The sequence below is a fragment of the Lissotriton helveticus genome, chromosome 10 (genome assembly GCF_964261635.1).
Source record: "Lissotriton helveticus chromosome 10, aLisHel1.1, whole genome shotgun sequence".
NCBI classification, from domain to species: domain Eukaryota; kingdom Metazoa; phylum Chordata; class Amphibia; order Caudata; family Salamandridae; genus Lissotriton; species Lissotriton helveticus.
The window spans coordinates 27,316,366-27,343,452 of record NC_136071.1 but is presented as its reverse complement, the minus strand read 5'-3'; the positions used below and the strand labels follow the sequence as shown (position 1 = coordinate 27,343,452).

The following is a 27,087-nucleotide window of genomic DNA, read 5'->3' as shown; positions in this document are numbered from 1 at the left end:
GGCCTCAAGGTTTTTAGATGCCTTTTCCATGTACTCAGCCATCCTGGAGCGGAGACGAAGTACATAGTCCACTATGTTGGTTGAAGGCTTTTTGAGAGGTCTCTCCCATCCTTCCTTCACCAAACACAGGGGTCCTCTTACAGGATGCCCATACAGAAGCTCAAAAGGGCTGTAGCCAACCCCCTTCTGTGGGACCTCTCTGTAAGCAAACAAGAGGCAGGGGATCAGGACATCCCATCTTCTCCTAAGAGTTTCAGGTAGTCCATGAATCATCCCTTTCAGGGTCCTGTTGAATCTCTCAACAAGCCCATTGCATTGTGGGTGGTAGGATGTGGTGAACTTGTAGTTCACACCACACTCCTTCCACATTGCAGTCAGATATCCTGACATGAAGTTTGTACCTCTGTCAGAAACGACCTCCTTAGGGAAACCCACTCTGGAGAACACTCCAACTAGGGCTCTTGCCACTACAGGTGCTGTAGTGGTCCTAAGGGGAATAGCCTCAGGATACCTGGTGGCATGGTCCACCACCACCAGTATAAACTTGTGCCCTGATGCTGTCTGGGGTTCCATTGGACCAACAATGTCAATCCCCACTCTTCCAAAGGGAACCCCCACCACAGGTAGTGGTATGAGGGGGGCCTTTGTTGTGCCACCTGACTTACCACTGGCTTGGCAAGTGACACAGGAGCGACAAAACTCCTTGGTATTCTCATTCATATGGGGCCAGTGAAAGTGTGAGACAAGCCTGTCCCAAGTCTTTGTCTGACCTAAGTGACCTGCAAGGGGAATCTCATGGGCCAAGGTGAGAAGGAAACCTCTCAGAGACAAGGGGATGACCAGCCTCCTGGTTGCACCAGGCTTGGGGTCTCTTGACTCAGAGTACAGGAGTCCATCTTCCCAGTATACCCTGTGGGCACCTGTGGCATTCCCTGCAGCCTCAGCAGCAGCCTGCTGTCTGAGGGGTTCAAGGGAAGGGCAGCTCAACTGTTCCTTCCCCAGGTCTGCTCTGGAGGGTCCCCCTGAGCCCAGAAACTCAACTTGATCAAGTTCACGCTCTTTAGGCTCAGTTTCCCTCAGCTCTTCCAGATCAGCCTCCTCAGAGACTTGATCCTCAACCTGGGGCAAGGGGGAAGGCAAAGCCTTACCCTTACTGCTCTTCTTCTTGGAAGGTGTCTGGTCCATCATTTCAGGATCCAGCACCTGTTCAGTGGGGCATTTTCTGGCCTGTGACCTAGTCACAGCAAGCACATGTGCTGGCAAGCCTAACATTTCCATGTGAGTCCTCTGCTCCACTTCTGACCATTGTGATGACTCCAAATCATTGCCCAACAAACAATCAACTGGGAGGTCTGAACTGACTACAACTTTCTTTTGTCCCTTCACTCCACCCCAGGAGAAAGCCACAATTGCCACACTATGACTAGTAGTGACATTGCTGGCATTGGTCACCAGGAAATCAGTACCTGGCATGATCTGTCCAGGGTCCACAAAGTTAGGTGTCACCATGGTGACACTGGCACAAGTGTCCCTATAGGCCTGAGCCATTTTGCCATTTATCAAAGGTGTCTGCCTGTATTTGCCCAAAGTATTGGGACTTATTTCAGGGGTTATATCCATATCCCCTGTACAGACAAGGACAGCCTGAGTGAGTGTGCCAACTAAGTTGTCAGACCCCTCAGTACCCAAGGTTAACCCAACTAATGCCTTGGGAGGTACACTACCACTACTGACTGTACTAGGGGGTGCAGTTGCCTTAGGGGCTGTAGTGGCAGGAGTTTGTCCTCCTCTTTTGGTGCACTCACTAAACCAGTGAGATTTACTTTTGCAGTACTGGCACCACCTTTTTGACTGGCCTTCTTGAGTCTTCTTCTTCTGGGAAGCCTGACCCCCACCCTCTTTGGTTTGTTGGGGACCTGGTGAAGACTTCTGGTCATTTTGCTCATTCTTAACATTACCCTTCTGGTCTGCTTTCTTCTGACCACCCTGGTTCTGGTTCTGGTTCTGCTTGATCCTTGTCCTGACCCATTTGTCTGCCTTCTTTCCCAATTCTTGGGGAGAGGTCAGATCTGAATCAACAAGGTGCTGGTGCAACAACTGGTTCTGACAATTGTTTAAAATTTGTTCTCTCATCATTAGATTATACAATCCTGTGTAATCTGTAACCTTGCTACCCAGCAACCAGCCCTCCAAAGCCTTAGTGGCACAATCCACAAAGTCAGACCAGTCCTGAGACTGAGTTTTCTGGGTGTCTCTGAACAGCAACCTGTACTGCTCAGTGGTTAAACCAAACCCATCAACCAGTGTATTCTTCAGGACCTGGTAATTGTTAGCATCCTCCACTCTTGTAGTGAGGAGCTTATCTCTACCTTTACCATCAAAGGAGAGCCACAGTATAGCTGCCCACTGACTCTGGGGAATGCACTGCACAGTGCAGGCCCTCTCCAGAGCAGCCATCCATTTCTGGATATCATCCCCTTGCTTAAAGGGGGGCACTATCTTAGTCAGGTGTTTAGTATCTAAACCCTTCTCTCTATCTCTTGGGAGATTGCTGCCACCAGTGGGAGCTAACCCACTCATCTGCTGCTCTCTTGCCAGGGCAAGCTTCTCTTTGGCCAGGGCAATTTCTTCCCTTTCAATCCTCAGTTCAGCTTGTCTCATCCTAGCTTCATGCTCCTTTCTCTGAGGGGAAGTAAATCTCCTCTGTGGAGGATTCCTTCTCCCCTGAGAAGAGGCATTAGAGTGCAGAGATCTATTGGAGTCCCTAGAAAGAGATCTGTCTCTCCTAACTCCAAGGTTAGGCCCACTTCGGGTTAGTACTGGGGGTCCCCCAGATCCTAGCCCAAGTAAGTCTAAGTTGGCCCTGGTTAGCCTTCTGACTACCTCAAGACCTTTGTCTACCTCATCCCCAGAGAGTTCCTCCTGATCCTCCTCCTCCTCAACTGCAGTAGCAGTGTTGGGGAGGTCTGGATCCCCAGAGGTCCCCTCTAAGGCTGGCATGTTCTCATGTAACTGAGAAAGCTTTCTGGCATCATATGTCTCTAAGAGACCTATCAGAAAGGGAATGGTGGGGTTAGACCCCTGCTTCAGTTTTCTGGAGACACAGATCTGTCTCATCTCCTGGAAACTGAGAGCTGCATATCTTGAAGTGACCTGTGGAGGGTCAACACTGACCAGGGGAGTCTCAGTAGATTCTCCCTGGGTAGACATGCTTTTCTAGTGAGGTGTAAGTGGTGCACTTACCTACACTATGTGTTTGCCTACTGATCCCTTGCTAGAGTTGTAGTTTAGGGTGTGCTAGGCCCTAGGAGCTACAACAGCTGGTTCAGTAGAACTCAGAGTATTCTAAGCTAAGTTATATGTACCTTTAGTACTTATGTGATCTTTCACAAGATATTCTTAGGGCATGTGTGGTAAAACAACAGCAAGCTCAAATCCCAACCGCTGCTCACCAATGTGAGAAGTTGGCCTGATGTGCAGTGTTCACTATTCTAGTGATCACTATATATCAGTCCAAACAACCCTTATTGATGATTGGTTGTAAGTCAACCTTATAGACCAGCTATCCTAGTAGCATGGATACGAGCAGTCTAAGGCTAAGACTCTAGAGGGCGTGTTAAGCCAGCTGTTTTACCATCACATTACCCCTTGAACACCCAGTGAAAGGACACCACACAAGTGTTATGAAAATAAACAGTGTATTTATTAGAATCACAACAACCCTGTACTCTTTATGAGGACAGGGTGCTAGGCACACAACAAAACTCTTACGAAAATACTTGAGTTAGCACGTTATCCACAAATGCCCGAGGGGCACGAAAAACCATATACTTTAAAAGTGGAATGCGAAATTACTAGCAGGTAAGTACAGTACTAGTAGGCTTTGGAATCGCTAGGACTTGACTAGGGAATCGTTAGATTACTTCTAGGAGACCTAGGGGACTCGGGTGCAGAGTGTGCACTCTCACGCGGGATGCGGGACAAAGTCTATGGAGGCTAGTAAAGGCAAAGTTAGTGTTCACGGGCGAACCCGACCTGGTAGGGAGAAAACGACAGTGGATCCGGACCCTTGGATAGTGAGGCTATGCTGGGACACCGAAGTGCCGAAGTTACCTAGCCCAGGGGCTGCAGCTGCATAGGTCTGAAAAGACGTCGGGGATCTCGTTGTCGGACCAGGAGCCTGGAAGAAGGAAGTTGCTGGCAGGCGACCAGTGAAGGAAAGTTCGATGGATCCAAGCCTGGATCAAGGAAGAAGGAAACCTGAAAGCAGAGGGGACCAAGTTCTTGAATCACTAGCCAGTGATTAAGTGGGCACCAGGATGGCACCGGGCGAAGTCACCGCAGTCAGGTGAGTGGGCGCTGCTGGGCTCTGCAGTCTCTCGGACCAGGAGGCGTTGTCGGCGACCAGGATGGAGGTGCGAGCTGTCCCACGAAGGTTCTTGCTGTCGACGTCGCTGGACCCAGGATTGGGCAACAAGTCTTGGCAAATGCAAGGCCCACGCGGTGGACCTAAAATGGCGTCTTGGGCGGACCAGGAGGGTCCAGGGTACTTCTCCGATGGAGGGAAGCAAGGGCCAGTCTGGAGCAACCAGACCAGCAGCAGTGTTGTCGTCGGGCGTCGTTCAGGAGGCCACAAGCCAGCGGGCTAGTAGCCAAACAACGCGGTGAGCAGCAAAAAGCAGAAGGGCCCCACGCCGATCGTGGAGATGCTGGGGGGCTGCTCTTCGGTGCTGGAGCTGCTCAGGGTGGGGGCTTCTCGGACCCCAAAGCACTCACCAGGAAATTACTCGGCGGGCTTGCTGGAAAGAAGTCGTGCAGTCTTGCAGATAGCCGGTCCCTCGAGGTCTCGTCGCACCCACGGTTCTCAGCTGGGCTGTAGAGGTGGGTAGAGGTCAGAGGTGCCAGGGAAGCCGGTTCTCGTCGAGCTGGTCAGTCGGATTCCGGAGGAAGGACTTGCAGCAGACCGCAGTGTTCTTTAGATGGTGCCTGCGGATGCAGGGTGACTACTCCTTAGTCACAAGGGAGAAATCTTAGGAAGAAGTCTTGAGTTCCTTTCGTAGAAAGTAGTTTCAGGATTCAAAGATGATCTGATTTGGAAGGGGGCCAGTTCCTACCTTTATCCTGTAAAAAGGGGCTGGCACGCGACTAAGTCCTGCCCTATGGGTGGGACTAGGAGGGGGGTGGTTACACCCACTTCCTTGGCGGGCTTTTCCCCAGCACAGGGTCTGGAGTGACCCTGGAACTGGTTCCAGCCAGCCTATGCACAGTGAGCACCGGGGTGCCACGTGCAGTCACCTTCCTCTAAAGCCCTGCCTACCTACAATACACAAAACCCTGTCTGGGACGGTGCTGGCACCGCCCCTGGAAGGAAACCCTTTGTCCTTATCTCCTGCTCTGGGAGGACTCCCAGCAGCAGGAGGGCAGACTTGTGTCTCGGTGGCAGCATCCATTTTGTGGAGCTGAGGCTCTGTTTGACTTTAACCGGGGTTAGGGGTTACATACATGTCGTGTCCCTCTAGAAGGGTGGAATGCTAACCCCGTCGCCAGAATTGGCGAGGGGTTAGTATTCCAATTCGTATGACACCTTACTCGACACGTTTTGATAAAGCGATACCAGAGTTGGCATATAACCGCGAGGATTATAATGCACTTAAGAGTATATGGTATGCGATATCATGGAAACGGCTAAGGGATGGATCCCGAAAGCCGCAGACAGGCTCAGCTCATGCCAGAGCACCATCTCACACGATTCCAAGCACTCTGCCTTCAGGATTGTTAAGGCCTGCCATAGGAGTGACTGATAGGAGATCTGTGTGTCCATTTTAGGGTTAGATATAGGTATACTATATCTAAAGCAAAGGGTGAGTACACCACCTTGCCCCAGCTGTCGTGCAGCCAGTTGTGTCAGTTTAGTTAGTCAGCCCAGGGGTGGCATAATACATGCTTCAGCCCCTGGGAGACTTCTGGGTACACCTCAGCCCTGGGTACAGGGACTTGGAGAGGGCCCAGTGCCAATTCAGTACCTGAGTACAATTTGGATAGAGAGAACAGCTAGGCTGTGGGTCTGATTAGCAGGCCCACAGCCAGGGAAAGTCGTAAACCAGTGCAGCAAAAAGCAAAAATCTGGGTGATCATAGGATTACAGACCCTACTCTCCTACATGACCCCCCCCCCAAATTTTGGGACAATAAACTAACCTTGACCAGGTGAGTCTTCTTGCTCTAAGTGGAAATACCTGGAGAGCCCATCAGCATTGCTGTGATCAGTACCAGGTCTATGCTCCACTGTAAAATCCATCCCCTGTAGGGAAATGGACCACCTAAGCAGTTTGGGGTTTTCACCCTTCATCTGATTTAGCCACAAGAGGGGCTTATGGTCTGTCTGAATGGTGAAGTGAGTGCCAAACAAGTAGGCCCTCAGCTTCTTCAGGGCCCAGACCACAGCAAAGGCCTCCCTCTCAATAGCTGACCAATTTTTCTCTCTGGGTGTCAACCTCCTACTAATGAAAGCAATAGGCTGATCATTACCATCAAAATTCAGTTGAGACAGAACAGCCCCCACACCCAACTCAGAAGCATCTGTTTGGACAATGAATGGCTTGGAGTAATCTGGACTCTTTAGGATAGGTGCTGTGCACATGGCCTGCTTTAGGTCATTGAATGCTTTCTGACAGCTTGCTGTCCACTGAACTTTCTTTGGCATCTTTTTGCTTGTCAGGTCATTAAGAGGGGTCACTATGGACCCATAATTTCTGACAAACTTCCTATAGTACCCAGTCAGGCCCAAGAAAGCTCGAACCTGAGTCTGGGTGATTGGAGGAGTCCAGTCCTTGATGGCCTGTATCTTACTCTCCAGTGGCTGAACCTGGCCTCCACCTACAAGGTGGCCCAGGTACACAACCTGTGTCTGCCCTATCTGGCACTTTGTGGCCTTGATAGTGAGGCCTGCCTTTTGCAGGGCCTCTAACACTTTCCTCAGGTGGACCAGGTGATCCTCCCAGGTGGAGCTAAAGACAGCAATATCATCAAGATAAGCTGCACAGAAGTCATCCAGCCCAGTGAGGACTTGATTCACCAACCTTTGGAAGGTGGCAGGTGCATTTTTCAGTCCAAAGGGCATTACCACAAATTGATAATGCCCTCCAGGGGTAGAAAATGCTGTCTTGGGTTTGGCCTCCTCAGCTAACCTGATTTGCCAATACCCAGCTGTCAAATCAAATGTACTTAAGAAGTTGGCAGAAGCCAATTTATCTATAAGTTCATCTGCTCTTGGTATTGGGTGGGCATCAGTCTTAGTGACTGCATTGAGGCCTCTGTAGTCTACGCAAAACCTCATCTCTTTCTTACCACCCTGGGTGTGAGGCTTTGGCACTAGAACTACTGGGCTAGCCCAAGGGCTATCTGAGGGCTCAATGACTCCCAACTCCAACATTTTCTGCACTTCAGTTTTGATGCAGTCTCTAACATGATCAGGCTGTCTGTAGATTTTACTCTTGACAGGCAGACTGTCTCCAGTGTCAACATCATGGGTACACCAATCAGTTTGGCTGGGTGTCAGAGAGAACATATGTCTGTAGGATTGCAGAACTTGCCTGCAATCCTGTTGCTGATGTTCAGTGAGGCTGCCACAAAAGACAACACCATCAACTGATCCATCATCAGGATTCTGAGTGAGCAGGTCTGGGAGAGGGTCACTCTCTTCCTCATGTCCCTCATCTGTGGCCATGAGCAAGCTCATGTCCTTCCTGTCAACATATGCCTTGAGCCTGTTAACATGGAGCACTCTGAGAGGGCTCCTGGGAGTTCCAAGGTCCACCAAGTAGGTAACCTCTCCCTTTTGCTCAATGATGGTGTGGGGCCCAGACCATTTGTCTTTCAGAGCTGCTGGGGCCACTGGCTCCAGCACCCACACCTTCTGTCCTGGCTGGTACACAGTCAGAACAGCCTTTTGGTCATGCCAAGCTTTTTGAAGTTCTTGGCTGGCCTCAAGGTTTTTAGATGCCTTTTCCATGTACTCAGCCATCCTGGAGCGGAGACGAAGTACATAGTCCACTATGTTGGTTGAAGGCTTTTTGAGAGGTCTCTCCCATCCTTCCTTCACCAAACACAGGGGTCCTCTTACAGGATGCCCATACAGAAGCTCAAAAGGGCTGTAGCCAACCCCCTTCTGTGGGACCTCTCTGTAAGCAAACAAGAGGCAGGGGATCAGGACATCCCATCTTCTCCTAAGAGTTTCAGGTAGTCCATGAATCATCCCTTTCAGGGTCCTGTTGAATCTCTCAACAAGCCCATTGCATTGTGGGTGGTAGGATGTGGTGAACTTGTAGTTCACACCACACTCCTTCCACATTGCAGTCAGATATCCTGACATGAAGTTTGTACCTCTGTCAGAAACGACCTCCTTAGGGAAACCCACTCTGGAGAACACTCCAACTAGGGCTCTTGCCACTACAGGTGCTGTAGTGGTCCTAAGGGGAATAGCCTCAGGATACCTGGTGGCATGGTCCACCACCACCAGTATAAACTTGTGCCCTGATGCTGTCTGGGGTTCCATTGGACCAACAATGTCAATCCCCACTCTTCCAAAGGGAACCCCCACCACAGGTAGTGGTATGAGGGGGGCCTTTGTTGTGCCACCTGACTTACCACTGGCTTGGCAAGTGACACAGGAGCGACACAACTCCTTGGTATTCTCATTCATATGGGGCCAGTGAAAGTGTGAGACAAGCCTGTCCCAAGTCTTTGTCTGACCTAAGTGACCTGCAAGGGGAATCTCATGGGCCAAGGTGAGAAGGAAACCTCTCAGAGACAAGGGGATGACCAGCCTCCTGGTTGCACCAGGCTTGGGGTCTCTTGACTCAGAGTACAGGAGTCCATCTTCCCAGTATACCCTGTGGGCACCTGTGGCATTCCCTGCAGCCTCAGCAGCAGCCTGCTGTCTGAGGGGTTCAAGGGAAGGCAGCTCAACTGTTCCTTCCCCAGGTCTGCTCTGGAGGGTCCCCCTGAGCCCAGAAACTCAACTTGATCAAGTTCACGCTCTTTAGGCTCAGTTTCCCTCAGCTCTTCCAGATCAGCCTCCTCAGAGACTTGATCCTCAACCTGGGGCAAGGGGGAAGGCAAAGCCTTACCCTTACTGCTCTTCTTCTTGGAAGGTGTCTGGTCCATCATTTCAGGATCCAGCACCTGTTCAGTGGGGCATTTTCTGGCCTGTGACCTAGTCACAGCAAGCACATGTGCTGGCAAGCCTAACATTTCCATGTGAGTCCTCTGCTCCACTTCTGACCATTGTGATGACTCCAAATCATTGCCCAACAAACAATCAACTGGGAGGTCTGAACTGACTACAACTTTCTTTTGTCCCTTCACTCCACCCCAGGAGAAAGCCACAATTGCCACACTATGACTAGTAGTGACATTGCTGGCATTGGTCACCAGGAAATCAGTACCTGGCATGATCTGTCCAGGGTCCACAAAGTTAGGTGTCACCATGGTGACACTGGCACAAGTGTCCCTATAGGCCTGAGCCATTTTGCCATTTATCAAAGGTGTCTGCCTGTATTTGCCCAAAGTATTGGGACTTATTTCAGGGGTTATATCCATATCCCCTGTACAGACAAGGACAGCCTGAGTGAGTGTGCCAACTAAGTTGTCAGACCCCTCAGTACCCAAGGTTAACCCAACTAATGCCTTGGGAGGTACACTACCACTACTGACTGTACTAGGGGGTGCAGTTGCCTTAGGGGCTGTAGTGGCAGGAGTTTGTCCTCCTCTTTTGGTGCACTCACTAAACCAGTGAGATTTACTTTTGCAGTACTGGCACCACCTTTTTGACTGGCCTTCTTGAGTCTTCTTCTTCTGGGAAGCCTGACCCCCACCCTCTTTGGTTTGTTGGGGACCTGGTGAAGACTTCTGGTCATTTTGCTCATTCTTAACATTACCCTTCTGGTCTGCTTTCTTCTGACCACCCTGGTTCTGGTTCTGGTTCTGCTTGATCCTTGTCCTGACCCATTTGTCTGCCTTCTTTCCCAATTCTTGGGGAGAGGTCAGATCTGAATCAACAAGGTGCTGGTGCAACAACTGGTTCTGACAATTGTTTAAAATTTGTTCTCTCATCATTAGATTATACAATCCTGTGTAATCTGTAACCTTGCTACCCAGCAACCAGCCCTCCAAAGCCTTAGTGGCACAATCCACAAAGTCAGACCAGTCCTGAGACTGAGTTTTCTGGGTGTCTCTGAACAGCAACCTGTACTGCTCAGTGGTTAAACCAAACCCATCAACCAGTGTATTCTTCAGGACCTGGTAATTGTTAGCATCCTCCACTCTTGTAGTGAGGAGCTTATCTCTACCTTTACCATCAAAGGAGAGCCACAGTATAGCTGCCCACTGACTCTGGGGAATGCACTGCACAGTGCAGGCCCTCTCCAGAGCAGCCATCCATTTCTGGATATCATCCCCTTGCTTAAAGGGGGGCACTATCTTAGTCAGGTGTTTAGTATCTAAACCCTTCTCTCTATCTCTTGGGAGATTGCTGCCACCAGTGGGAGCTAACCCACTCATCTGCTGCTCTCTTGCCAGGGCAAGCTTCTCTTTGGCCAGGGCAATTTCTTCCCTTTCAATCCTCAGTTCAGCTTGTCTCATCCTAGCTTCATGCTCCTTTCTCTGAGGGGAAGTAAATCTCCTCTGTGGAGGATTCCTTCTCCCCTGAGAAGAGGCATTAGAGTGCAGAGATCTATTGGAGTCCCTAGAAAGAGATCTGTCTCTCCTAACTCCAAGGTTAGGCCCACTTCGGGTTAGTACTGGGGGTCCCCCAGATCCTAGCCCAAGTAAGTCTAAGTTGGCCCTGGTTAGCCTTCTGACTACCTCAAGACCTTTGTCTACCTCATCCCCAGAGAGTTCCTCCTGATCCTCCTCCTCCTCAACTGCAGTAGCAGTGTTGGGGAGGTCTGGATCCCCAGAGGTCCCCTCTAAGGCTGGCATGTTCTCATGTAACTGAGAAAGCTTTCTGGCATCATATGTCTCTAAGAGACCTATCAGAAAGGGAATGGTGGGGTTAGACCCCTGCTTCAGTTTTCTGGAGACACAGATCTGTCTCATCTCCTGGAAACTGAGAGCTGCATATCTTGAAGTGACCTGTGGAGGGTCAACACTGACCAGGGGAGTCTCAGTAGATTCTCCCTGGGTAGACATGCTTTTCTAGTGAGGTGTAAGTGGTGCACTTACCTACACTATGTGTTTGCCTACTGACCCCTTGCTAGAGTTGTAGTTTAGGGTGTGCTAGGCCCTAGGAGCTACAACAGCTGGTTCAGTAGAACTCAGAGTATTCTAAGCTAAGTTATATGTACCTTTAGTACTTATGTGATCTTTCACAAGATATTCTTAGGGCATGTGTGGTAAAACAACAGCAAGCTCAAATCCCAACCGCTGCTCACCAATGTGAGAAGTTGGCCTGATGTGCAGTGTTCACTATTCTAGTGATCACTATATATCAGTCCAAACAACCCTTATTGATGATTGGTTGTAAGTCAACCTTATAGACCAGCTATCCTAGTAGCATGGATACGAGCAGTCTAAGGCTAAGACTCTAGAGGGCGTGTTAAGCCAGCTGTTTTACCATCACATTACCCCTTGAACACCCAGTGAAAGGACACCACACAAGTGTTATGAAAATAAACAGTGTATTTATTAGAATCACAACAACCCTGTACTCTTTATGAGGACAGGGTGCTAGGCACACAACAAAACTCTTACGAAAATACTTGAGTTAGCACGTTATCCACAAATGCCCGAGGGGCACGAAAAACCATATACTTTAAAAGTGGAATGCGAAATTACTAGCAGGTAAGTACAGTACTAGTAGGCTTTGGAATCGCTAGGACTTGACTAGGGAATCGTTAGATTACTTCTAGGAGACCTAGGGGACTCGGGTGCAGAGTGTGCACTCTCACGCGGGATGCGGGACAAAGTCTATGGAGGCTAGTAAAGGCAAAGTTAGTGTTCACGGGCGAACCCGACCTGGTAGGGAGAAAACGACAGTGGATCCGGACCCTTGGATAGTGAGGCTATGCTGGGACACCGAAGTGCCGAAGTTACCTAGCCCAGGGGCTGCAGCTGCATAGGTCTGAAAAGACGTCGGGGATCTCGTTGTCGGACCAGGAGCCTGGAAGAAGGAAGTTGCTGGCAGGCGACCAGTGAAGGAAAGTTCGATGGATCCAAGCCTGGATCAAGGAAGAAGGAAACCTGAAAGCAGAGGGGACCAAGTTCTTGAATCACTAGCCAGTGATTAAGTGGGCACCAGGATGGCACCGGGCGAAGTCACCGCAGTCAGGTGAGTGGGCGCTGCTGGGCTCTGCAGTCTCTCGGACCAGGAGGCGTTGTCGGCGACCAGGATGGAGGTGCGAGCTGTCCCACGAAGGTTCTTGCTGTCGACGTCGCTGGACCCAGGATTGGGCAACAAGTCTTGGCAAATGCAAGGCCCACGCGGTGGACCTAAAATGGCGTCTTGGGCGGACCAGGAGGGTCCAGGGTACTTCTCCGATGGAGGGAAGCAAGGGCCAGTCTGGAGCAACCAGACCAGCAGCAGTGTTGTCGTCGGGCGTCGTTCAGGAGGCCACAAGCCAGCGGGCTAGTAGCCAAACAACGCGGTGAGCAGCAAAAAGCAGAAGGGCCCCACGCCGATCGTGGAGATGCTGGGGGGCTGCTCTTCGGTGCTGGAGCTGCTCAGGGAGGGGGCTTCTCGGACCCCAAAGCACTCACCAGGAAATTACTCGGCGGGCTTGCTGGAAAGAAGTCGTGCAGTCTTGCAGATAGCCGGTCCCTCGAGGTCTCGTCGCACCCACGGTTCTCAGCTGGGCTGTAGAGGTGGGTAGAGGTCAGAGGTGCCAGGGAAGCCGGTTCTCGTCGAGCTGGTCAGTCGGATTCCGGAGGAAGGACTTGCAGCAGACCGCAGTGTTCTTTAGATGGTGCCTGCGGATGCAGGGTGACTACTCCTTAGTCACAAGGGAGAAATCTTAGGAAGAAGTCTTGAGTTCCTTTCGTAGAAAGTAGTTTCAGGATTCAAAGATGATCTGATTTGGAAGGGGGCCAGTTCCTACCTTTATCCTGTAAAAAGGGGCTGGCACGCGACTAAGTCCTGCCCTATGGGTGGGACTAGGAGGGGGGTGGTTACACCCACTTCCTTGGCGGGCTTTTCCCCAGCACAGGGTCTGGAGTGACCCTGGAACTGGTTCCAGCCAGCCTATGCACAGTGAGCACCGGGGTGCCACGTGCAGTCACCTTCCTCTAAAGCCCTGCCTACCTACAATACACAAAACCCTGTCTGGGACGGTGCTGGCACCGCCCCTGGCAGGAAACCCTTTGTCCTTATCTCCTGCTCTGGGAGGACTCCCAGCAGCAGGAGGGCAGACTTGTGTCTCGGTGGCAGCATCCATTTTGTGGAGCTGAGGCTCTGTTTGACTTTAACCGGGGTTAGGGGTTACATACATGTCGTGTCCCTCTAGAAGGGTGGAATGCTAACCCCGTCGCCAGAATTGGCGAGGGGTTAGTATTCCAATTCGTATGACACCTTACTCGACACGTTTTGATAAAGCGATACCAGAGTTGGCATATAACCGCGAGGATTATAATGCACTTAAGAGTATATGGTATGCGATATCATGGAAACGGCTAAGGGATGGATCCCGAAAGCCGCAGACAGGCTCAGCTCATGCCAGAGCACCATCTCACACGATTCCAAGCACTCTGCCTTCAGGATTGTTAAGGCCTGCCATAGGAGAGACTGATAGGAGATCTGTGTGTCCATTTTAGGGTTAGATATAGGTATACTATATCTAAAGCAAAGGGTGAGTACACCACCTTGCCCCAGCTGTCGTGCAGCCAGTTGTGTCAGTTTAGTTAGTCAGCCCAGGGGTGGCATAATACATGCTTCAGCCCCTGGGAGACTTCTGGGTACACCTCAGCCCTGGGTACAGGGACTTGGAGAGGGCCCAGTGCCAATTCAGTACCTGAGTACAATTTGGATAGAGAGAACAGCTAGGCTGTGGGTCTGATTAGCAGGCCCACAGCCAGGGAAAGTCGTAAACCAGTGCAGCAAAAAGCAAAAATCTGGGTGATCATAGGATTGCAGACCCTACTCTCCTACAGTATATTACAAAAATTATAGCTGAAAAGTGGTCCCCTTACATCATAGAGGTGTGGTAAGATGTGTGCATAGACTGCCCCTTCATATTCCAGGGGATTTGTTTATAAGCCCTTCCCTACTCCACTGTCCTGAGGTTGAGTTTACAGCCCCTCCACGCATTTTAAACACTCTAGTGGTGGGAAGTTTCTCCCCATTCCCTTAATAGCTCAGAGGTGGTGTGGGGAACCGCTCCCTGCCTTCTTATGTTCTAAAGACGGAGTGCATTGCCTTTGTCATGTCCTCAAATACCCCAGTGAAGAATAGCATCTTCCTGACCCTTCAAACACTGGAAGGGGTTGGGACAATCCGTCCCTCATACGTTGTGTGGAAATCTGCCCCTGCTTAGTCCAGAAGTGCAGTATGGAACACTGCCTGCCTCTCTGAAAACTACGGGTGGTGGAAATGAGCCCTCTCTGCCCATTTGAACACAAGCGATGGGGGAGAAGAGCCCTCGCTTACCCTCTGAAGACTAGAGGTGGTGGGTTACAGCCCACGCTGCCCCTACAAACACTAGAGATGGCGGGGAAGACGCTTTCCGTCCCCTTCAAACACTACACATGGTTGGGAAGCACCCTCTCCGCCCCTTCAAACACTATAGGTGGGGGGGAAATGCTCTCCTTGCCCCATCAAACTCTAGAGGTAGTGGATAAGAGCCCTATCCGCCCCTTCAAACACTAGAGGTGGTGGATAAGAGCCCTATCCGCCCCTTCAAACACTAGAGGTAGTGGATAAGAGCCCTATCCACCCCTTCAAACACTAGAGGTAGAGGATAAGAGCCCTATCCGCCACTTCAAACACTAGAGGTAGTGGATAAGAGGCCTATCCGCCCCTTCAAACACTAGAGGTAGTGGATAAGAGCCCTATCCGCCCCTTCAACACTAGAGGTAGTGGATAAGAGGCCTATCCGCTCCTTCAAACATTAGAGGCGGTGGAATAAGAGCCCTATCCGCCCCTTCAAACACTAGAGGCAGTGGATAAGAGCCCTATCCGCCCCTTCAAACACTAGAGGTAGTGGATAAGAGGCCTATCCGCCCCTTCAAACACTAGAGGTAGTGGATAAGAGCCCTATCCGCCCCTTCAAACACTAGAGGTAGTGGATAAGAGCCCTATCCGCCCCTTCAAACACTAGAGGTAGTGGATAAGAGGCCTATCCGCCCCTTCAAACTCTATAGGTGGTGGATAAGAGGCCTATCCGCCCCTTCAAACTCTATAGGTGGTGGATAAGAGCCCTTCAAACTCTAGTGGTGGTGGGGAAGAGCCCTCCCTGTCCCTTCTTACCCCATAGGTGTGGGTCATCCATGCAGGACTGGTGGTTGGAGATGGTGATGAGGGGGGTCCCCGGCTTCCTCTTCTCGATCAGCTCGTACAGCACCTCTTCATTGTGAACGTTCAAGTGGTTCATGTATTCTGCGAAGAGAGAGCACAGCAGTGAATGGCAGTAATAGGAGTGGGTCACTCAGCACTGTGGGATAATGAGGATGGGAAACAATGGAAGGGGGTAGGAGAAAGCCTATAAATCCCCAGAAAAACCACCTTTCCCCTAGAAAACATAGAAGTTCAGGACTTTGTCAGTTGTATCTGAAGTACAGAACAAGGGGGTATGCCGAGTCCGGGGTCTTGGAAATCTGGGTGAGAGGGAGATTGGAGGAGGGGTAAACATGTCTAAGTATTGCCTTCTTATAGGTGGCGAGAGATTGTAACAAATCATCCACAAGTGAAAGGTACTTGAAAAGGGAGCGTGATGAACCCTTATAGCCCCTGCCCCACATAAGCCACTCTATTGCACCCTCTTCATTCCCATCAGCCCCCACACACAAAGCCAGCCAGCCGATCAACTCAAGGGAAAAGCAAAGAGCTCAGACAGCGGTTTAATACAGACAGTGGTGTCAGAGATCATATTGTAGGTTGAGCAGATTAGGAGTGCAACATAAGGGACTCACACAAATAATTAATATTTAACTAGAAATGTTGCTGGGACTAATATTGTGCAAACTAGGATGGAAGAACCAGACTTTGCAGCTCTCCCTGTTCCATCTGTTTTATCTTTCCAACACACTCCTGGTTCTCCTGAATGACTCGATAAAGCTCTGGAGCATATGTTGACCCAGCGAAACGTGTCAGCTGGTTGAAGCAGTGATTTATTTTTTATTCAAACTGCGATAGAAACCAAGAAACCCATATTTAACAGGAGTTACCACAGGTATCTTAAATTATCAGGCCACTCATAACGAGGGCCTTGCTGCAGAGTTCTACCAAGTTCTACCAGCTCTTCCTCTTGTTAGGTGTAAGATCACATGAATATAACTGATGCCATTGAGCCAGTGCCCAAGATGCAAGGCTAACTTTGCAAAGAGTGAGACTTGTGATGTTTAGGTTGGGTAAAAGTGTGTTCCAACATTATCCCCTCCCTTGCGACCCTCTGCCTCCTGTGTTCGTGAGCCTCTTCCTCCCCGTTCTTTTCAATTGTCCTTGGAGCGGGGATCATCCTGGATTTGAGGCAACTGGCTGTCAGCGAGTTCTGCCTTGGCTGATACAGTCAAAGGGCCAAATCCCCATCTCTCCTCCCAGCAGCTTGATTTCAGAGTCAGAGCAGCAGGTAGAGCTGAGACTGCAGAAAGTGAGCCCTAAGGTGATGCCTTAAGTGGGTTGAAGAAGGCATGGATCATTAGTTTCTTATTCACAAATAGAGGGACAAAGGGCTTTTACACATGAGGTCCAGCAGAGTTGCCCAAATGCAATATGAAAATTAAAGTTGTGCTGTTCCTGAATGATCTAGAATTTAGCAATATACAAAGGACAGTAGGCTACAGAGTCAAAGAGATGGGAATCCATTTCTTTGGAATGTAATGCCCTCACACACCCAGTTGGGTGTCATGCTTCACCATTGGGCTGCTCTTCGTCTGGCCGGCGCTGCAATGCCGGACGGGCTCCCGATGAGGGGCACTTTAGCAGAGATCTTTTTCCAAATAGCCGTTTGGTGCCGTGGGGGTGAGAGATTTAGTGAGTGTAGATGAATAAGTGGTGAATGATGCTTATGCGAGTTAAAACGGGGTTGGGAGTACCAGCAAAAATAACTTTAATTGTGGGGTCTCCTACCCTGATTAAAATAAAGAGGAAAGGCGCAATGCTAAGTTAATGTCTTAGGTGTGGCGCTCTTCCATGTGGTTGGTCAACCTATTTCTTCGCAATTCTACAAGTCTAGAGGCGATTCGTCAGGACCTAGAGTTAAAAAACTATCTACACTAAGGTGGACTGGAAAACAATAGGGAAATAATGTTTGGGATTTAAGCCACCATGACTTACTCTGTCTAATGGCTGGTAGTACTGGTTCTATCCTAATTGGGATATACTACTGCTTCATCAATCCCCGGCAGGTCAAGATATGAGGAACTTCCCCATATAGTTTGCGTAGTATGCAATGTGTCCAAGGACCTACCCACTGCTGCCGGGACCGGGAGGTCCCAGTCCCGGCAGCAGTCGCCTCTAGACTTGTAGAATTGCGAAGAAACATGTTGACCAATCACGCGGAAGAGCACCACACCTAAGACATTAACTTAGCATTGCACCTTTCCTCTTTATTTTAATCAGGGTAGGAGACCCGACAATTAAAGTCCTACCAGCGACATCATAGCCTCCCGGACAAAAGAAGCACACTGAGAAGGGATGAAGGACATTGTTTCCGCTCAGTCCCTCTATCAGGAAGTGGTGATGCTTGAGGCTTTCTGCTGATAGGTGCCTCAGTCCTTCCACCCTCCCCACAGCTCCTGCGGACACAGATCAGTGTGGGCCCGCTAACTGGCTACAGTGGCACCACCTGATGCCCCCTCCTAAGATTACCAGGATGTAATGGTGATGGCCAGAGGCTGATAGGGGGCCCTTGTGGTCCCGCTACCACCAGACAGGCCCCCTTTGTAGTCATGGTTTCCCTTTCACAGGACTCTGGTTCACCTGGTAACACCCCCTGCCTCTGTGGTCCATGTTTGCATGCAGGAAGCTTGCAGTTCTGCTGCTGTCTCTGCTGTGCTTGTTCTGAGTAATGGGTTAGGCTGATTTGTAGCTGCTTGTGCACTTAATGTTCTGCTTGAGAGAAGCTTGCATTGCTGCTCTCTGCCATATTGATTATGTATGTACGGGAAGATTTCCTTCTGCCATGTTGTGTGGTAAGAAGCCTCACTTGTTCCTATCTCTGCTGTATCTATGCCGGGTACAAGGCAGTCTGCGATACACCTGTCTGGCTTCCTGTCCCCTGTGGAAAGGAAGCTTGCACTAGCTGTACTGTACTGTATCGCTTACGTTTGTGAGGGAAGTTGGTCTCCTGCCCATGCTGCCACTGATCGGTGTGTGGGAAGTCCTACAAACAATACAACCAAGAAACTTTACCAACTATCCAGCTATTTTGCTGTATGTGTTTTGCCACTATTTACAATTTTTAAGTTATTTGCAAAACCCTCTACGCAGTCCAGTGAGGCTACCTATGTAAATATACTCCCATTACCCTTGGGCAATGGGATTTTGCCACAATACTGTATCAATCCCTGTCTGCACTGCCTCCAAGAATACCACACTTTTATATTTTTCACTGTACTTAAGAATACCCAACCTAAACAAGTCTCTGATCGGTGTACAGTGTAACAAAACTGCCCTTTGTAGGCCTGGACTCTGAGCAACTGAAATGCAAAAGTGAACAGTATCAATAAAACCAGCCTGGAGTACATGTACAGTTCTTGTTACTGTCTGAGCCAGAAAGTGGATACCAAGACAGAAAAGGAGCTCAGTTTTTGCCTTATGATGTGCATGGGAAGAGTACAAACAAGCAAAGGAGAGGACAAACAAGCAGAGGAGAAACCACAGGGATCAAATTGTACTGTATCCCTGGAACAAGCCAGCTATACGCTTCTTCAGAAAAGATAGTCTCAAACACCCGGAAAACTTACTGGTCCAGAACCTGCTGTAGGTGCCCACAAGGCCCATCACCACAGTGCTGGTCAAGGTGTACGGGAGACGCGGGCGTACGGGAAAAGGCCATCTCACCTCCAGCGGCATCTTAGATATCATCGAAGCAGTCGCTCGCCTCGACACCTACTAAGAACGAAACAGACAGTGTTACATCAGCGTATTACATCACACTTTACTCTAGCCAATGGAGTAGAAAAGCTGCATTCCCACTGGAAGAGTTGAAAATTAGCTTTCGCTTTAATAATTACTAAACTATCACTTCCCAACACTCTGATCCCAACCACCTTTATCGAAGATTGGACTGGTGCTCAGCTTCAAGTCTTTGCTTCAATCAGACAGTCCATGTTATCGTACTTCCTTACTCCCCAGTTTTACTTCAGTTCATATTTCTCATCTGGGATCCTCTAATGTTATGATTGTAATAATTATCTGCACAATGTTAAGTTTATTTAAGGTTTATGCAAAACTAAAACCATATTATTTACAAATAATGAATGTAAAAAGATTTTCATTTTTTTAGAATAAATTAAAAATACTAAAACATATCTGAATTACTTGAGAACGCATCTAAGATCTAGCAGTAGTGAATGATCTTAGACACTGAATGTCCTAACAGTTAATATCATAGTTAATATATGTATTGATATATTACCATTTCATATAAATTAATTCTTCTGAAACCTAATATGCTCAATACTCTCAATTTCTTTACAATCCACAAGAACTCCTGTTTGAGTGTTTTATTAGACAATCCATTAAGAACAAATGCAATTGAGCATTTAATATTCTGATTAAAGTCTTGATTTTATGAGGATATAAGTTTAGTTGGAAATTACCTTAATAATTTATGGCCTTGATATTTATAGCGATTTGGTACAATATGGGTACTTATACAGTGTTTTTGTGTTTTGGATTCTGACACCTGTTTTTCCCATTCATCAAAAACCATCTAAGCGAGGGCAAGGATAAGCACTCACTCTATATTTCAATATTTCGTAACATAAATAATTCCAACTGTTCAGCACTATGTTTTTTGTATGTAATCAAATATTTACCTCTTGCTTCCCTTAACATAAAGTCTCCAGCACTGGTATAATAGTTCTTCCAGTGCTCCCTTTGTAATGACGTTAGTTAAGTGCATAGATGTCTATATTCATTCCGCACTTCCACACCAAACTAAATAGGATTTTATCGCTTTGTTTTTCTGTGTTGCTTGCACTATTTAGATTCTCCATGGATATAACCAGTGCCTTAACCTATGAATTTTTGTCCTCTTGTTGAAAATTGTTTTTATAAATCATTTTGTTACAATCATACCTTAAATGGTGCTCTTGTCACTCATCAGTCCAAACTCTACTCTCTTTAGGCAGTTCAGCTATAGGCTCCTTTGCAACAGTTAAGGCAGTTAATAACTTCATAAATTAGGTCTTCCAATTATAAAAACTGTTTCCAGGTGTTTGGTACTAAACAATAGCTAAGAATAAGATTTGACTGCAATAGTGCAAAATAACAGATGAAAATAGAAAAAGATGCCTTATGGGGAGGTGTGGCTACGCGGGCTAAGATGGCAGGCATGTTTTGTTAGAGCTCCGCCATCCATCCCCTGTAATCCTCAATTTATCTGATTTAAAGAGGAACCAGAGGCAAATGAACAGCCACGCAGCTGCAGAGAGCACCCAGCAGGCTTGTGCGCATCAGTGACTTTTCCGCCCACGGAGATCAAGTCCCAGACCGGGCTGAGCAGAGACGGGTGGCCCAGAAGAGGAGCCTAGAAGGATCTGGCAAACCCGCGGCTCCACGAGAGGCACAGCGGGCCAAATTGGGAGGCCGAGTTGTACACATGCCGGAGACCCCCGCGCTGTCCCACTGCAGACAATCAGTCGGCGCGGGCAACTGAGCAGGTGAGGGGAGCCCAGAACCAGCGCAGCAGCGGTGATCTAATATAAGCTGCGCAGCAACGCCCTGCTGGTCGCAGAGGCCTGGGCCCGACCTAGACGGCGCAGAACTGCGGACCTCTGAGGCGGGTGAGCAGGGGAGCCCGAGAGACCTACGCCAACACAGCCTGCATGGGGGGCGCGCTTCGTGCTGAATCGCGCTCTGATCAGAGGCCTACCGTGCTGAGCCAGAGGCGAGTGGCGGGCTGCAGGGAGCGACCGAGGAGAGGGGGAGGAATATCCCCGACTGAAATAAATGGCGAGAGAACCGGTGGTGGCACCCACCAAACCAGGAAAGATGGAGGCCTGTACCCTACGCCACGTTGCTACATGCCTAGAGTTGAGACGGGACCAATGGACCCATAGGCCTGCAGCCTCAGGGCATGGTAGGTCACAGTATTCTGCAGTGTGCTGAGAGGATATGCTACAGTCTACATGCACTGTGGCATATCTGAGTGGGAAGGATCATCACCAATCAGAGGTAGTAAGGTGGATCACACTATACAAGTCGGCACGACCACCCACGCTGTGGAATTGGCGCAAACCCAGGCACCCCAACCGATCACGCGCTCTAGCGGGAGCAAAGATCACACAATGCAGGCAGTCACGAAGAATCTGTAAACCCCGACAGCAGACAGTCAGAATGCTATGAAGTAGGGCACCACCGGGCATATCTATGGGAATATATTGCAGGGGTGAGTGTTGTGAAGGCGTTTGAAAAGGGGCTGCAATGTGGCGATTTTCCAAAACCAGTAGACACCAAATACGCCTCAGTGAACCAAGAGCAAGAAGTAAAGACATTACCCCTGAGCTGCTAGGATGTGACCGGATACCACAGGGCCATAAAACCAACTGTGGGGCTCAGGAACATCAGCCTACCAAAGAACATTCAGGCGGCATATGTCGGATATTGGCCGGCTCCACTCCGGCACTGGTGGCTCTGCTGGCTAGTTGTTCCCGTCCTGAACCCAAAGGGAGAAGACGCTTGGGGAGGTGCCCAACGACCCTATGTCAAGTAAACTGGACACTGTGTTGGCTGCAGTGGAGAGGCTGGGGTACACTCCGGAGCAAACAGGCACCTCCCTAGATAAAAAGATTGATGCAGTAGTGTGTGACCTGAACCTCTTGCATGCTGACCACCAGAAGTTGGCAGATAAAACCCAGACACTAGAGGTCGCCATGGAAGAGCTGTCTCCTAAGACGCAGACAAGCGCCTGAAGGAGCTGTAGGCCCGGGTGCAGATCCTTGAACACAGGGCAGATGACTGCAAAGGCCGGTCCATGGGGAATAACATCTGCGTGATTGGCCTGCCCGAGGGCGAGGAAGGTAAAGGACGCAGCCGCATATGTTGAGAATCGGATACAGGGATTAATGCCTGAAGGCGCACTAACGAAACATTTCACAATAGAAAGAGCGCACAGAGTCCCGGTGAGGCCGCCCTTCTCCGGGGTCTGGCCCCAGGCCCCTCCTGTTCCCCGTTCTACACTATAAGGACAGGCACACAATCCTACAAGAGACACAGAACCTGCAAGTAATACAAGTTGCAAACAGCCATGTAATGCTCTTCCCAGATTACACAGCAGCGGTACAGAAACAACAACACTCTTTCCTAGATGTAATATGCCGCCTTCTAGGACTAGACCTTAAATACTCCCTGTTGTTCCCTGCACGCCTGCGTGTTATGGCGAAAGGCAAGACGCACTTCTTCGATACCTCGATCGCAGCTTGGGACTGTCAGGACTCTGCAAACCCCGGGGACAAAACCTCTGCAACAGACACACAAGGGAAACCCCAACCAGTAGCCGACCCAGGATTTCGCAAAGGAAGAAGAGAAAAGCAGCAAGAAACATGTGTGTGCCACAGAACTAATGTATAGCAAATGATCCTAGACCGGCTTAGGGCGCTACAGGTAGCAGCAGAAATCAGTGGCCACCGCAGCAACTCTATGTCAGAAGAAAGCCTACCGGACCGCGTGAGTGACATGGAGTCAGTTGATGCAGCCTCTTACTCACAAGCCTTCAGCGCCAGCCCTGAGGTCACAGCACAAACAGCAGATGACATCATATAGTGGTGCACCAGACTCTTTGCCATTTTGATTGCCCGCATAACAACGGGTCCACGCAAGTATAACAGGACATGATATGTTTTGACCTGCTCTTATGTTTTCCTCTCGTAAACAAGGTACAGAGTCGTATAAGACACTAGCAGGGTACGAGCAAGGGAGGATACACAATACAAGTCAACAGCTTATAGGCAAATGAATATAGGTTCAAATCGAAACCCAGATAAGAGCGGATGCAGCTCTTGTTCTGGCGAACGATCCAATCATTGGGCCGGATCTACTTTTAAATTGACATCCGGCAAATGCATAGCCTGACCACAGTAGCCAACGTTGGCATGACACCTTGGTTGAAAGTTTGAATGGATGCACGTTGCACTCTCCCTCATTTGGTATTTTACACGTTAGTTCAAATAGGTTTAATTAGTTACCACACATCTGCCCGATTAGGCACTCACAGGATCCTAAGAATACCATACCCCTTGGCTCCCTCGTCGTGGCTTCTCTCACACGTACCAGCCACTCTCTTGCGACTTGACAACTCAAGACCTATTGCATTGCAAATGCTTGTTGTTTACAAGCACCCCATGCAATACTTTCATGTGAATAGAGGTCACGTCCCTTTCTTTAGACGAGCTGTGTCCAGAGAAAGGTCTGCGGCCACTATTAAAGTGAATGCGGGGTATGGGGTGCTTTTACCAAAAAAAAAACATTTTTGTCAAGTTGACAAACAAAGGCTTTTTTTGTAATAGCGCCCCATGAAAGCGTGCATGGTGCACCGAATGTTGCAGGAATACATATCCTACCCGCAGTACAAGAAACTCACTAAAGAAAATAGTGCTTGCAGACTAAACACATGTACCATGGAACAACTGAAGTAAAAGGGCCAGTCCTCACGGGAGATTACAAATGAAGACAAGGTGGTACTAAGGAGGGACTAACAAACCTATTTACCAATCAGAAGCCAGCATTTATGGAGGACAATGACACAAGCCAATGACAAATATTAGCGGAGAGTGGACAGGGCTTCAAGTGCACACTCCAATACAGCATGCCTTGCAGAGCAGCGCATGCACTTCCCATGCTCGCCCTAAACATAACATCGTACTACACCCCCCTCCTCCAGTAGCCAGCAGGATTACCACATAAATCCTCCCACTTTGAAGTCAGAGAAAGAAAAGTAAACACCAAGCTCCCTTGAAGACAGCCTGACATTTGACCTCTGTATTTTAATGCACAGCAAATATGACACGATAAGAACAAGAATACAGTAAATTGGGTTTGGGCAAGGGAAGGGACAAACTCAAGTTTGACAGCCTTAAACAAATAAAGCCAGCAAATAAAAAGCAAGCATATGCGAGTTACAAACCACAAAGCCAATGGTAAACAATGGACCGGAGGATTGCATTCCCAGGGAAGCATTCCCAATGTCTAGGCTGAGCGAGTGCACTAAAATACAAATTAGTCCAGCAATTGAGAGAATTGGACCTTCAATATAACCAGAATTGGTCCTTATGTATTCGATGTACTTTGAAACTAATGTTGCCGAAACGCCGCGACTTGTGCTGGCGCTGCCATATAATTTCGTAAACATAGAACTTACATGCGCGCAATCTTTTTTTTTTTTTTTGCGCATGCGCGCGTAAACAGTGGCTCGTCAATACGGCGGCATCCCGAATATAGACCCCACTTGAGCTAGCAACCAGGTCGGCGCATGCGCTGTATACATACAATCGTGCCAAAGACAGGGCAGTGTCTGAGGTCCGTACGAGACCGCGCAAGCTCCCCTGGTGACGCGATGAGATAATACATCAAAGCCTCTTAAAACGCGGGCTTTTACCGGGCCAAATTAGATAATAAGATCCAATTAAACCAATCAACGGCAGTATAAGAAAGGAGCTCTCACCATCCTCGGTACCTCCCATATTGCTCGCAGATCACGACGAGGTACCGACGGATAGGTGAGTCCAGTTGATGTTTCTTGTCAGTTTGTATCCAGCGCTTGGTTGTGTTTCCTCAAACTTGTTTTCTTAAACCTGTTTGTTAAACTTGATTCTAAAACCAGACAGTATCTGCCCTATTTTCATGATTTTTTCATGAAACAACATTATTGAGAACAATGAATTTATTGGTGAATCCTGAAGCATTATTTTCAGTACCACTAAACTCCCAAATATTCACAACAGTGCAGTAACCGCTTCGACATAGAACAGCTAATATAGTCAATTTCGATGGGTTATTCTAACTATACTCATTCCCACTAGATTGCGCCCACAGATTTGGGTGGGCTCAATCACATAAATTAATTTACCAATTCTTAGTCGCTGTCAACCTGCGGCCGTCACTGTTTCTGAGTGGCTTGCAATGTAGTCTTTGGATAGAAGTTTTTTAGTGTGAGTATACTAGGGGCACAATAGTAGGATAATGTGATTACCCTTTGTCCCCCCTGTGTTCTTTTCTCACTACTAGAGCGGGCCTCTACCACCGAGCAATTGCCGGGTGAGGTGAGGCTCACTCCCACAAAAAGCTGGGTGAGTACTTTTCAAATTATTAATATATTTTTTCTCCTAAATGAGTACTTTATGACAAAGGGACAGTCGAATACAATGTTGAAACGACTGTGTGATATGATTCACCTATTTGTTTTGAGCACATTTTCGCCGTTCACCATTGCATCAAGCTGCTTTATTTTCACAATATTCTTTCCTTTTTCTTAGGGATGAAGAAGTAGCTTTCAAACTACCTACACATGAGCTACATGTCTGGTAGGGTGGTAATAAACCACGGATTTACATTTCATTTTTTTCAGTCAAAATGTATTAACACAATACTTCTTGCATTTAAGGTTTTTGCAGTAGCACTTTCACATACAAGGTCCTGAAGAAAGCCGAGCCAATGAGCTTCACGGCTGAAACATGTCGACCCCACTTGTAACCAATAGATAGTTCAAATTATCCTATACAATCAGGCGGTTTTTAACATATGGCATCAGGACAATTCCTAATAAACATATTTTTTGTCCTTTTAGTCATTTTTATTACACACACGTTTATCACTTGCACTGCACTCCATCAGTCCTCACATTCCTTGAACAAACAAAGAGGCGGAGACTGTTTTGAGAGTAGGAGGCCCAGTATCTACGCCTAAGGTACCACCTTTGGCTAGAGGTGACCCCGCTCTCCTGATTTTCCAGATGACGAAGTTCCGCCAAATGGGCGGGCTGATGGAAACCATACTCAAGCCTGAGATTGTGCAAGTTATATACCATTGGTTAACTGCAGTTGCTCTTACATTGGTGGTCTTTCTATCACACTAAACAGGTCAGTTTCTGAAAAAGTCCCAGTTGACAATGGCCTTAAGCAAGGTTATTTTGGCTCCATTGTTATTTTCTTTATATGTGTCTGATTTTCATATTATTTTTAAACAGAAGATAACTGATCTCCCTAAACTTGGATCAAGGGAGGTTTCCATCTTAGTATTATAAGACAATTTAGTATTATTGACAATCACCCCGATTGGCTTACCGAAATAAATTGATATTTTAGCTTATCTTTTGCTCATCACCTTACTGTAAATGACAGAAAAACCAAAGTTACCATAATGTGCACCAGAAGTATTAGGTCTCATAGACCTTGTTTTTTTAATAGAAGATTGGAGGTGCTAAAAGAAAACATGTATTCAGGTGTATACATCTCAAATAGTTTGTCTTGAGTCGCATATAATACGTCTCAGTTCACAAAAATCAAGGTCTACAGCATTTGGCCTTTTACAGTTTTTCAATGCACAGGGAAGGAGGGATGTTCATTCACTGTTAAAGGTGGACATCCTTAGTGTGGTTCCGGTTGCTTTATATGATGAAAAATCAAGGTTGCTTTCTTCGTTTATCTCCATTTTCAATGCTGAATCTGTTGTATGGAAAAGTTACCTTGGCGTAAGCTTCTCCAGCTCCATTGAAATGAT

General features: G+C 48.4%; 1 protein-coding gene across 3 annotated transcripts in view; it reads right to left on the bottom strand.

Moving 5' to 3' along the window:
* Positions 1–27,087, bottom strand: part of TAFAZZIN (tafazzin, phospholipid-lysophospholipid transacylase) — a 73,303-nt gene that overhangs the window by 34,334 nt on the left and 11,882 nt on the right. The window contains exons 2-4 of one of the 3 annotated variants that reach the window (XM_078664647.1): positions 26,652–26,695; positions 19,113–19,260; positions 15,457–15,585 (exon numbers count right to left, since the gene is read on the bottom strand). In XM_078664647.1, coding sequence (XP_078520773.1) covers positions 15,457–15,585; positions 19,113–19,233 — 250 coding nt within the window. In that variant the 5' untranslated portion in view covers positions 19,234–19,260; positions 26,652–26,695. The remainder of the gene's footprint in view (positions 1–15,456; positions 15,586–19,112; positions 19,261–26,651; positions 26,696–27,087) is intronic. The other 2 variants (XM_078664646.1, XM_078664645.1) reach the window with 2 other exon arrangements.